Source organism: Hermetia illucens, chromosome 4 (assembly GCF_905115235.1).
Source record: "Hermetia illucens chromosome 4, iHerIll2.2.curated.20191125, whole genome shotgun sequence".
NCBI classification, from domain to species: domain Eukaryota; kingdom Metazoa; phylum Arthropoda; class Insecta; order Diptera; family Stratiomyidae; genus Hermetia; species Hermetia illucens.
In genome coordinates this window covers 13,247,887-13,261,674 of record NC_051852.1, presented here as the reverse complement: position 1 = coordinate 13,261,674, position 13,788 = coordinate 13,247,887, and the positions used below count along the sequence as shown (strand labels likewise).

Here is a 13,788-nt window from a genome sequence, read left to right as displayed (position 1 = left end):
AACTGAAGGGAATTATTTGGCTTGCATCGAAGTCATAGCCGCGGGTGGCCGCAACTGGAGTGAATTGTTTGGTTTGCATAGAAATCTTAGCCGCGGGCGTTCGCAACTGGAGTGAACTGTTTGGCTTGCAACGAAATCACAGCCGCGGACGTTCCATGCAAAGAAACCAGTCAGTGGTGCGGAATGCGGAAATCATAATTCCTTTGTCAACGTGAGAAATCACTGTTTGATTAAAGTACAGTTTGATCAATGCTATATACCGTAGCCTACATTGCTGCTTATGGTACTAGGCTGAACTTAAGGAGAGTTTTGCAGCCAATTACTGAAAATTATAATAATTTACTATTATTAACTTTATTTGAACAGATATCGTTCTGTGGGATATTTCGGAGATTAGGCACCATATAGTCACATGCTCCTAATTTATTTGGGATTTTTCGGTTTGGTAGTTTTTGAGAATGGGTCCGTGAAAAAATGATCACTTTCAGCCCCCGCGTTAGCCACTTTTCAGACAGATTTCAAAACGAAGACCAAAATTACTAATCGAGACCTTTCATTTGATACCCCACATGACTATATTTGATGGAAAAAAATGTGCACCTCCCCTTTGCATATATGGAGAGACCCCCCCTTCTCCCCCCGCACATCTCCCATCAGACGCGGTCCAAATCAACCTCAATCACTGTAGGGTCACGCAAGCACCCATGAATCCAAGTGACTGTAATAAGCGAACTCTACACAAATCCTAACAATAATGTATGGGTAGGTGACTGAAGCTGGCTATACAGCGTAGCAAAAGGGATTGCTCCACGCAACTCTTCTCAGAGGCGGATATAGACACACGGGGAAGCGCCTACAAGGTTGTGATGGGGAGATTTAGAGATCAGGCAGCTCCACAAATTACATGTTCCCATCTCCTACTGAAAATCGTTTAGGGTTTGTTCCCTCAGGAGAACCACAAGGAGTTACAGTCTACATACATCTTTAGGTGTGGCTGTAATACCTCCAGTAACGAAGGAAGAAGTACTGGTGATTTGTGGTATGCTAGGAGACAACAAAGCGGCAACAAAGGCATACCAAACAAAGCTCTTAAGTTTGCCGTCAAGTCGAGGTCAGGCATATTCGTAGAGTTATTTGAAGCATACTTGGCGGATGAGATCTTTCCTGAGACATGGAAAAAACAAAGGTTTTTGTTGTTGCCTAAATCTGGTAAGCCTCTTGGCTCCCTTGACGTGCAAAATGCGTTCAACTCTGCCAGTTGGAACCTAATAACGAGGTAACTGGCGGCGATTGGTGTACCCAGTTACTTAACGGCGCTAGTCGACAGCTACTTAACAGATAGAAGGGTCTGGTGCGACACAGACAATGGAACCAAAGAATACATTGTCTCCGCGGCTGTTCCACAGGGCTCTGTGTTGGGACCGCTATTGTGGAACATCATGAACATCAAATTTAGTATGATTTTTGTTGGCGCAAATAGGCCAAGCACAACATGCAATACTGTTTAGGAGAAATGATTACGATAACATATTTTAGAATATCACGAACGGAAACAATTGCAAAGGATGACCGAAGAATGGATATATTTTTTTTTGTCTGAGGATTGAGAGAGTCCTAAGTTTTTTTCCCCATTTGTAGTCCACGGACCCCTCTTTTTTAGCTGAATATCCAAAAATTCAAAAAATTGACTAACGGTTTGGTCCAGAGCAGAAGCAACTCATCAGACGCTGCCTTGCCTCAAACCGTCAATAACTTTTTTTTAATGTTTAGGGTGTTTAGCTTGAAAAAGAGATCCGTGGACCATAAATGTGGAAAAAAACTTTCTTTCCAATGATCCGGTTCAACATCAACTGGATGCGGAATTAGCACTCCTTTAATCGTTAAACAAAAATAATTTCGCGTCGGCCTAGTTTAGCCACCTTTGGTAACCCAGGGCAGAGTTGAGGCGTCTGATGAGTTGCTTCTGCCCTGCTTGGCTTCCGTACAGCGGTCAGCGAAGAGTTTGCTGCTGGTCCTGCTGACCTAATGTACAGGGAGAACTTATGATTACCGGGTGACCTGGACGTCGACAAGAGAGACATGATTATTGCGGCTGCTACAGGAAGCTGTTCTGAGATTTAAGCCGTCTTCTCTATCTCGTCACGCACGGCCAGCGCTCCCCCGGGGAGCTTGAAGTTTGCACCCAGCTAGACGGCACTGGAAGGAAGGGTGAACGCCGCGTACCTTTTGACGTCGGCCGAGTACTCGTTGCGTGTTCCCTCGCCGAAAACTCTCGGTTTCAGCTGGGACAGAGTGCTGTGGCAGAACAAACTTACAGAGCTATACGAATTGCGTTGGCGCTGACATCGGAAAAATTTTTTTTTCTATGTCAAGAGAGAAAAATAAAAAAGTGAGTGATAGATCGTCAACGGACGTACACAGTGGCTAATTTGATGTATAAAATATTAATGTAATAATAAGCTAACTAATCGTAGCCGGTCCCAACCCCCGTTGTGAAAGGAGGAGGGATGGGCAGCTTCAGTCTGAATGGCGGTATGTCGACGCAGTGTCTCAGGGGGGAAGATGAGGAAAGTGCAGGGACTTTGCAGTTTCGCAGATTACTCAGGACGTTATTACCACACCTGGCAGTTAAGTATAAAATGCAAACCCAAAAATGAGGAGAGGGAGAAATTTGAGGTCCGGTACTAATTACCGGCGGGAATCATCTGACTGGGTAGGGCTCCTGTTATAGATATCATACCGTCGAAATGAGGCGATTCGACTTTTAGGTGCCACGATGGCCAGGAGTATTGCTGTGTATTGCTGCAGTAGACTGAGAAAATTTATTAACCGTTTCTACTACGAAATAACGGCGTGGGCAGGTACATCTTACCGCCCCTTGTTACACCAGAGATTCGTCGAGCGTTTTCCGCAATTCATGCACATGACTGTGCAGTCAATCGCAGACCAGTATCGCTTTATTACTCGCTGCGACACAATCCCGAAATTATCAGGGGGCGAATTCGATTAAAAGTCATCGCGGAAACTGGTGACCAAGAGTCCATGGAGGCAGAGGCGGCGGCGTCAACTACACCGCGCCGCATTTTAGGCAACAGCTTCAGTACTTGCCGAAGCACCTTTCTCCAGCGTCCGGCTGAAGTCTCCGCTGAGGTTGGGGACGAATTCTAAAGAGCTTGTATACAATTTTCGGAAATGGATCGTTTGCATAGACCAGGTATTCCCGGGCTCTATGATGCAATCGTCCGAGTGGAGGCATTCTGGATCGCCAAGACAGAAAAAGCCTCGACAAGTTCGGTCGAATGTGAAGGTGATGCTTACTGTGTTCTTCGATTTTAATGGCATAGTGCATTATGAATTCTTGCCACGAGGTCAATAAGGAGTACTACCTATAAGTTCAACGCCATTTACGTGAAGCAATTCGAAAAAAACGCCCGGATTTGAACCATGCTCCATCCACAGCTTACCAGAGTCTATTTCTCATTGCTACAGACGAGTTAGATTAAACAGTTCAGTTACCAAACTTCGCTTGGTTTTTAATGCATCTCAGAGATCACCTGGACTAACCCCCTTGAACGATGTGCTATATGTTGGACTTTAGATCCAAAACAACATTGTACAGCCTATCATGCGTTGACGCAAACACAGATACACAGATCTGCAGACATCGCTGAAATCTGCCGACAAATCAGGGCACATAAACGTGACAGAGACTTCCAACGCATTTTGTGGAGGCGTCACCCGAACAAATCTATTCGACATTTTAGACTTACCACCGTGACATATGGAATGAAGTGCTCTCCATTCTTAACCATCCGGACTCTGCAAAACGCTGCAGATGATGAACAGTTCACCCATCCAGAAACTGCAGAAATTATAAAACGAGATTTCTACGTTGACAACCTGTTCATTGGAGCAGATGATCTTGAGGAGTTGATACATCTGCAGGCAGAGTTAAACTGTTCTGAGTCGAGCAGGTTTTCACTTACGACAGCGGACAGCTAATCACCAAGGGCTTCTTGATTCGATACCACCTAAAGAGCGTGAGATACAATAACCGCTGGATATCGTATTGACTGAGGAAGTCCGAACACTGGTAATTCAATGGCATCCAACACACTAAGGACTACTGAGGAACGAATAATTACAGAACGTTCAGTTTTGTCAGACATAGCCAAGTTATACGATTCATTAGGTTGGCTGCGGCCTTATATCATTACGAGAAAGATAACTATACAAGAATTTTGGTTGATCCAATTGAAATGGGATGTTGAAGTGCCTCTAAGTGCGATTCGAGAGTGGATTCTGACGCGAAACCAACTGACTCTTGCTGGATAGGATTCCTCGCTGGACAGGCTATGATGATCAAAAATGCAACGAATTGCATGGATTCTTCGATGGATCTAGCCGAGTATACGCCAATGCCATTTACCCCATTCTGTCTGCCATTTATCTTCATTCAGTCCTCCTAACCTTTAAAACAAGAGTTGCGCCACTGAAAACAATATCCCTTTAACCACTAGAGCTGTGCAGCGCAGTGTTACTTGTAGAGACATGAAACAACTAAAGAAGGCTCACGTAAATCTGTAGTAGCTAGAAGCGGTCCTATCCATAGCCCTGGCTGGACGCCGACGGGATAGTTAGAGTTGGAGGAAGATTACACAACGCAAGTCTCCCAGAAGAGACCAAATATCAAGCAATTATTCCGAAAGGAGCATTAGCGAAATTGATCATTCGCAACATCCACCTTAAAACACTGCACGGTGGATTACAATCAGTATTGAACACAGTACTGCAACGTTTCTGGATTCCAAATGTGAAAAAATTGCATTGCAGATTTGCATGCCTTGTTTCAGAGCAACAGCGAGAGTGAGCAATCAATTAATGGACCAGCCACCTCCACCACGAGTTCAACTCGAAAAACCATTTGCCGAAACTGGTGTGAATTATGCTGGACCCATTAAATCATTAAATGGAGCAGCGGCCGAGGTACAAAATCTACGAAGGCGTGCATTGTGGTTTTCGTGTGAATTGCACCGAAAGCCTTTCATCTCGAATTAGCTAGCAATCTGTCATCAGCGACATGTATAGTAGCAATTCGTAGATTTGTCGCTAGGAGAGGTGGATGCAAAACATTTTATTTTGTAGGAGGGGTTAAACAGCTACAAAAAGCCTTCGCATCAATCCAGGAGAAGTGTACGGAAGATGTGGCAATCAACCAAATGGAATGAAAATTTATTCTCCCCGGGAGTCCACATTTCGGAGGACTCTGGGAGGCCGGGCTAAATCAATGCTCGGTACATCCGGGAAAGGTCCCCGAGCTGATCGCTCCTATAGTCATCCCAGCATCAGAGCCATTTTCTTCGTACTATCTAGAAGAAAAGGACATAACCATAGACGCATCTACTTGAAAGCAGGTACGACGCCATGGGTATAACATACCTATCTCTATTGTTGGGGGTTATATTCATCTACATTTTATATCTACAATGTCGTAAGAGGACCACACCGCAAACGACTCCTGAAGACCAACCAACAACTACAACCAAGATCCAACAGCAGTCAACAAAAAAATCAAATAAATCAATATTTGATTTATACAGAAGCCCTTAGTTATTAGGGTATTCGAAGAATATCGAAGAAATTCGTTTCAGCTAAGAAATATACGTAGAAGAATTATATAAATGAGCTTTATCGACTTTATCCCTTAGAAAACGCTCTAAATGTTGCTGAAAAAGGCGCATTCGAATGTGTTTTTGTTCCATTGTTAGCGAATGCGCCTCCCATTATGCACACAGCTTTCTGAGACCCAATATTTCAATCAAAATATTGCTTATACTGCCTAATGAGACCCTAGGGTTTCTATTAAATTTCTTTTAGTCATTCGACGATTTTCTAATACGATATCCAGTATTTTTTCTACAATTTCTGGTGTTGTTGCTGTTTTTGGACGTCCTGGACGCGGATCGTCTTCAAGGCGTGTACGACCACGTCTAAATTCAGGAACCATCTTTATACTATACTAATTGAAGGCAAAGAGTCCTTTTACACTTTCAACAATCGCTCGTAAATTTCCTTTGCTTTTAAAACTTCCAAAAATAAAAAAATCAATCACTGCACGATACTTGATTTTTTCCCTTGTAAAAAATACTGTGACACGTCGATACTAAATGGCTTGTAAACAAAGAATGAATTGACAGATTGAAATGAAACTTCAAATACGTTCATATGAAGAGTGTACCAACATAACAAAAAAAAAATAGAGCTAGTAGCAACGCCCTCTCTTATCGAACCGCAAGAGTTATTGAACAACCTAGTAATTCGTAGCCCAATGGGCAACTTGGCTTCAACCTCGCTGTGAATACCTTCTCTAAGCTGTATTTCGTTAAAACTAAACGTTCGAATCTATTCTACTTTAACAAGGAAAAGTTACTTCATAACAAAAGTACTGAGCGCTTAAACCCAAAAACAAAAACTTACTACGAATCCACTGCATTCATATGTGTCTTCTTGTGCATATACAGTCCAGCGTGTTGTGCAAAAGCCTTCCCGCAGAGGTTGCAGACGTACTGCTTCACATCCATGTGTATTTTTTTGTGCGCCAGCAAAGCCTTCTTCCGGCTAAAGTTGTTCCCGCATGTCGGACACACATACGGCCTTTCAGTTGAGTGTTTCACCATATGTTTCCTGAGCATCTTCTTCGTAAAAAACGCCATCGGGCAATCAGGACACTTGACATCCCGAACATTTGAGTGTCGTTTAAGATGTTCATTTAGCAGAGTCGAAATCATGAAACTTCTCCCGCATTCCTCACACTGATACGGTCGCTCGCCGGTATGTCGTCGCATATGAACTCGCAGTTCAACTTTTCGTACAAATTTCCTATCACAGAGTTCGCAGGAGAATGGTTTGAGTTGGAGATGTACCCGGTTGATATGCGATGCAAGATTCTTGGCCTGGGAGAAGGTCATGCCGCATTGTTCACATGTGACCGGCCCTTGATCGACGTGACTCTTGGCGTGCAGTTCAAGCTCGTACTCTGTTTTGAACTTTTTCGAGCATTGCGAACAGCGCAAGGGACCAGTTTTCGGATGATCGCTTTCGTGACGGAACCATTCGCCGTTGTTGGTGAATGTCATGCCGCAGTAAATGCATTTGCGGTAGGTCGGGTCGTTTTGGAGTGCCATGGGAGCGACTTCGTGCTGCATTCCATGCTTCCTGAAGACATTTTTGTACTTGAATTGTCGATAGCAGATTTCACAGAAGAGCTCAGGGTTGCGGATGGTTTGGTCTAAATCGGCTTCTTCTCTTGGCTCGTTTTCCGCGGGTTCTAACAAGTTTTCATCGTCAGAGTTCTCGCGATCGCTTGCTTCGTTGGTGGCAGAAAGATGTGGTTCAGGTTCGGAGTCAGCAGTGGCGAGTCTTTGGTCGTCTGATGCAGCTTCTTTCCTCTTAGCAGCACTTGCCGGGCACTTGTGTCGCTGGAAACTCAGCTTGTAACGGTAGAGTTTGTTGCAGCATTTGCACACAAACTTAGGCTTTGAACGCTTCTCGGGCTTCTCAACCAGTTCCCTTTCCTCCTCGGTGTCGACGAAGTCGTTTTCCTCTGTTGTCACCTCCTCTATTTTCGTATCAGCTTCAGTTTTCAGTATTGTTTCGCAGAAGGCGGTGTGCTTGCATCGTAGATGCTCTCCAAAGTCAATTATGCTGCTGTAATTATCCCCGCAATAAGCACAAATTAACAGAAAGTCAACATAGTTCGATGTGAAGATTTCGCCGCACTTTGCATTAGTGCTACACGCGCTAGGGTCCAGGGGGAAATTCGTTTCGTTGTAACTAAGATCATCTTTGATTATTTCACTCTTTATCACTATGTTCGTTGGATTCACGAATTCTGAGTCGATTGCGCTCATTTCGACACGTGCAATAAACAAACGGGCAAGTGTCTCGCCGTTGCTAGTCCAGATTGTTTGGTGTTTTAAGAGGTTGGACGTCGAGTGACAGATGCCACCCCATTTGGATGACGTTTTTTTAGCTTCGTTTATTTGTGTCAATTCACAATGAACTGTTGGCATGTTAAGGGGCCGATACATGATGGACTTGAGAAAGGCTTCGCCAGTTGGAATTTGAATGCGATTTTCACGATTTATCCACTTGTTTCGTGACATCTGCCGTGGGCGGACGTACTTCGTGTTTGTATCGACAGTCCTGTTTAGTTTGAAGTTAAATCTGTTTACCTATCCGCGTGGGTGTAATAAACCTTAGTTAAGATAGGCCATGGAGGTTAAGGAATGAGAACACCCGGACAAGGGGAAAATAAATGTAGACCGGTTCGTCTCCTAAATGCCTCCTCAGGCATCTGTAGGGCTACAGTTCAAAAGCCCAACAGAAATCGGTGGTTATGTCCTAACCAGTAAAGAGAGAAGGGCTTCGAGGAGCCTGTCAAGTTCCCCAATTCAATCTCCCACGATTAAACAGCCAAAGGTTTCTGGAATTCTACCAGCCACGGTTCAACTCAAAGCTTTCCCTGAGGTTACCCTAAGTAAAACCTTTTCTCCAATGGAAAAGCAAAATATAGTTCCTATGGAGCAAACAACCCCAGTGTACAAATACAGCGGGAACTCTCAATGTAAAGCGTACACAGTACGTGTGGAGAGAAGCAACCCCACGACATATATAGACAAAATTAATGGACAAGAAAGAATTGAGGTTTTCAAACCCTTCAACTTCTATAAACTTATGAGACATCTTAATCTAAATATCAGGTATTTATGGTCAAGGAAGAAGGGCCTACGAGGATAAAAGTTTATTGTAAGTCAGCGTCCTGCGCGAACAACCTGGCGTCCAACAATCGCTTGAGCACAGTAGGGCTAAAAGCATACATTTCCTTGAGAGATTCCCATAGATTTGGGATTATTAAAGGTATCCCTACGGATTTCTGAGAAGATGAAATATTACAGGACATTAACTCTCCAATTAAAGTGATGAAAGTGCAAAGATTGAATTTCAGATCTAAGGAAAACAAAGATGTTTTCCTTCCATCTTGAACAGTTAAATTAACCTTCGTAGGGTCTGAGATCCCCAAACATATCTCAATCGGTAGCGTGAGGGTAGAGGTTGACCATTACTTGAACAGACCAAGGCAATGTTTTCCTTTTGGTAGATTGGGCCACATTCCCACAAACTGAAAAGCGAAATCGAGTAGATGTTTAAAATGCAGTGGTCCTAAACATCAGTGTGATGGCAACTCTTGCGAAAAAAAATGTGCTCTATGCGATAAGTCAGACCATGACGCCAGGGACAGAAATTGCATCATTTGGGTCGAACATTTGACGATCATCAAGACGGCAGCAATAAAAAATATCTCCTCGAGGGAAGCTACCAAAGAAATAAAAAAATATTATGATTCATTCGACTGCGATGTTGACTGTGACATTGCCTTCCCTTCGCTGGAGAAAAGTGCAAGTCCGAACAACTGGACGAGGAATCCTCAAGACAAGTTCAACGGAACCATCATAGGGAATAAAAAATACAATTCTGCAGTCAAATCAAATCTACGTCCGAACACCAGAACACCCTTTCCCAAAGCCGACTATCAAGAACTACCTATGCCAAACCATCCTGTTTTCGAACACCCAACCTACACGGTTGTGTCCGAGTATCAAAAAGTATTGTCGTAAATTCTCAAATTCATGAACAGCATCTCCTCAAAGATACAAGATCCATCTTTGGCAGAAGACATACAAAAAATCAAAAAACAGACTGACAAACTCAACATCACGAGTGACTTAACATTCGTAGAAACTGCAAATGGTCAACATCCTACAATATAATATTCAAAGTCTAGCTAACATTAAGTCTGAAATAGAATACTTTGCTAATACTCACGACTATGACATATTATCCCTATAGGAAATTTTCACTTTTAACTCATCCCATCTCTCTTGTTACTCGAAAGGTTTCAACCTTATGTACAAATTCAGAGAGGATGGCTATGGTGGAGTTGCTCCTGCGTTTCGCAAAGGCATAAATGCAAGGCCAATAACCTATGATACCGAGATGGATATCGCTAAGATCGCTAAGATCCTGAACCTTAATCCAAACATCATCATTGATGGGACTCTGAAAATGACCAGAAATACCTAGACTTTCTAAGCTCAAGCTACAACAACCCAATTCCAAACAATTTTACATCCCATTTACTGTCACTATCACTGCAACAATATTTTACTCCTGAGCAATTCGCTCTGTTCCTTAACAAAGGGAAAGAGAGCTCCGCACCGGGTAACGACCAAATTACGTACACGTACATCGCAATCATGTCAGGTCACTCCTATAATAAACCATGGCTCAAAAAAAAAAAATGAAAATCATAAGAAATAACAGTTGCAATACATGCAACGCCCAGGAAACCTTAGATCACATCCTTTTCAAATGTACTAAGTATATCCAAATCAAAAATAATTTTAACTGGGATAGATCCATCAACTCTGTAGAGCACCTGCTTGCAGAGGACCTAAATAAACACCTACTGGAAATTATCATTTTTCTTGAACAAGCAGAAATAAAACTTTAGCACTTAAATAAAGCCTAGGTAAAAGCCTACCTATTTATGGTTACTTCTTTTTCTTCAGCCTTTCTCCCGTTCAAAAAGCGGGGTCGCCTCGTCGTGATCGGTTTCGCCATTTGGCTCTATCGAATGCCTGATCTGGGTGCAGTCTCGAGGCTTTTAAATCCCCATTCAGAATATCAAGCCACCGTTGTTTTAGCCTGCCTTTTGGTCGTTTACCAACAACTTCGATGTTCAGACCAATCTTGGCAAGTGAATTATCGTTAGCACGAATTGCGTGACCATACCATCCAAGACGCCTCTCTCGCAACTTTTCGACGATCGGTGCAACCCCATAACGATCGCAAATATCCTCATTTCGGATGTAATCAAAACGTGTCACGCCACTAGTCCAGCAACATCTTCGTCTCCTTTACCGCAAGACGTCGTTCATTGTCTTTTATAGTTGGCCAACACTCAGAACCATAGAGAGCAACAGGGCGGACGATATTGCGTTAAATTTTAGATTTGAAACGTTCGTTGATACGTCGACCACAAAGAACACCAGTTGTGGAACGCCACTTCATCCAGCTTGCGTTAATACGTGAAGCAATTTCATAAAGCAATTCTCCATTGGCTGATAGCGTTGACCCGAGATATTTAAATCGCTCAGTTCTGGGCAGATCACTGCCGCTGGCAGTGATTGTGCCTGTTTCATGGAGATTGGTTGTCAAAAATTCAGTTTTGTTTAGATTAAATCTGAGACCGTGTTGCATGAGACGATCATTCCATTTTTGGAGAAGTTGCTGGAGATCATTTTTGCTATCAGATGCTAGGAAAACATCATCTGCATAAAGCAGTATGTAGGGCACTGGACGAAGAATATCCCGTGTGACGGTGTCCCATAACAAGAACAAAGAGGAGTGGTGAGAGGACGCTTCCTTGATGAACACCCACAGAGACACGACGCGGTTTTGATACACCCGCCATACTTCGAACTTTACTTTTCGGATCGTGGTAGATCAATTGAACCCAACGCATGAGTTCTTCTGACACTAAGTATTGTCGTAAAGCATACCAGATGAGTTCGTGTGGCACACGGTCAAAAGCTTTCTCTAGATCCAGAAATGCAATGTAAAGAGGGCGATGCTTCTCACGGTGTTTCTCCATAAGTAACCGCGCAGCGTGTATTGCGTCAGTAGTTCCACAGTTTTTGACAAATCCGGCTTGATTCACGGTTATTTCAATGGTTTCGCGAAGGCGTTCAAAAACTTCATGGTATGGGAAAGTAACCGGATAGGACGATAATTTGAACATTCTGCTGGATTACCTTTCTTTTTCCATATTGGAACAGTGGTACTTTCTTGCCAGTCAGATGGTGTTCTTCCTTTCTGAATAACCTGATTAAAGAATTCACTGAGCCACAGTGTTGGGTCCCACCTGTTCGCTTTCCAGAGTTCAGATGCCATGTCGTCAGGTCCTGTGTCTTTCCCCGATTTCATTCGTTTTATTGCCTCCTCGACTTCAGTTGCGCTGATAGTTAAGTCCTTGAAGGTTTAACGTGAGCACCTGTCTTACTACTTAATCCCATGTTCTTCTTAAGACACGGATTGATTTTGTGACCACAATCAGAGCCCCGCTGAGACAAGCAACAACGGTACCAGTCTATACCAAGTGCATGACTTAGCAATCATACTGGTGGATGCAAGACATATCTAAATCTCTACCGAACTAAGGAGTATGGCATCCGTGTTGAAACGCAACACCACGCCGAGGCCCGAAGGTCTCTTCTCGCTTGAGCATAACCACAACCCCTATGAAACTCCCACTAGGGGGCCTACCGCAAATAACCGAGCTGTACTCACATACAACAGGAATTCTCCCGAAGTATGAGAGTCCAGGGGCTATCTCGGTTCCCATGGTACCAGTATACCCCTGGTAAGGTTTCGTGACCAATTTGCCACTTCAGATGAGTCCCCGTGCAGACTCGGGTCTGATTGCCCTAATTAGGCCTGTGGAGCATTCGCCTACTGCATCACGGCCGGCAAACCAAAGTGAGTACAGCGTCTCCCGGTGCCACCACTATGGAGGTTCTCCTCGGCCACTTGGTTTTGATTTGGCCAACCGGGTTGCCACCCCGTCTTCCTCACCGCCACCTCTGAGCACCAGTTGCGCTGACAGTTGGAACTGGTCCAAATGTCGGCAGTGATTGTGAAAGTGGAGGATGAGCAAATTCTTCAGTTGAAATCTGCTCGAAGTATTCTCGCCATCTATCCGTTGCGGCTCGACGGTTGGTAAGCAAAGTACCGCTCTTGTCATTAACGCAACAGAAGTGTTCGATATCCTGTGTGCGTTCGTTACGGCTTTTAGCAAGTCAATACAAATCTCTCTCGCCATCCCGAGTATTCAGTTTATCGTAGATTTTTTTTTAATGGGATACTCGGGTGACAGCGATTGCGTTCTTTGCTTCCCGTTTGACATTCTTATAAATTTGCCAATAAGCGAGCGTTTTATCGTCGAGAAATTTATAATAGAGGCGTTTCTTTTCACGGACCTTCATTTCAACATCATCACTCCAAAGCCAAGCATCTCGGTTGGTGTACTGCTTACCCGACTTGGTGACCCCGAGGGTTGTAAAGGCCGCTTTGTGGATTGTGTCTTTCATTTGGTTCCATGATTCTTCCACATTTGTAATGGTCGGTAATCGTATAAGTGAGAACGTTTCTTCTTTCTTCTCACCAAATCGCCACCATTTATTGCGCCGCGGGCCAGTGCGTTCCTCACGCTGTTTTATCGGTGGCTTAATTCGCAGGACGGCAATCAACGGCCGATGTTGAGGTGCGATGGTCTCGTAGGGAACGGCTTTGCAATCAGTGACAGTGGTAAAATGTCAACGTCTTATGAGAATATAGTCGATTTGCGTTTTACTGTTCTCACTATAAAATGTAGGAAGATCAGATACTCGTTTGACGCACCATGTATTCACAAGTACAAAGTCATGGGTGTCCGCAAAATCGATTATACGCTCACTACCCTCATTGCGGATAGCTGAGTGGTTAGAGCACAAAGCTGTCGTACGGAAGGTCGCGGTTCAAATCTCGCTGGCGGCAGTGGGATTTGTATCGTGATTTGACGTCGGATACCAGTCGACTCAGCTGTGAATGAGTACCTGAGTCAAATCAGGGTAATAATCTCGGGCGAGCGCAATGCTGACCACATTGCCTCCTACAGTCTACTGTAGT

At 43.9% G+C, this 13,788-nt stretch overlaps 2 protein-coding genes across 2 annotated transcripts in view; one reads left to right on the top strand and one right to left on the bottom strand.

Moving 5' to 3' along the window:
• Positions 1 to 13,788, top strand: part of LOC119654601 — a 338,686-nt gene that overhangs the window by 195,352 nt on the left and 129,546 nt on the right. The gene's annotated exons all lie outside the window — the stretch shown is intronic.
• Positions 1 to 13,788, bottom strand: part of LOC119656272 (zinc finger protein Xfin-like) — a 49,756-nt gene that overhangs the window by 4,025 nt on the left and 31,943 nt on the right. The window contains exon 3 of the mRNA XM_038062696.1: positions 6,675 to 8,205. Within this exon, the coding sequence (XP_037918624.1) occupies positions 6,675 to 8,205 (1,531 nt within the window). The remainder of the gene's footprint in view (positions 1 to 6,674; positions 8,206 to 13,788) is intronic.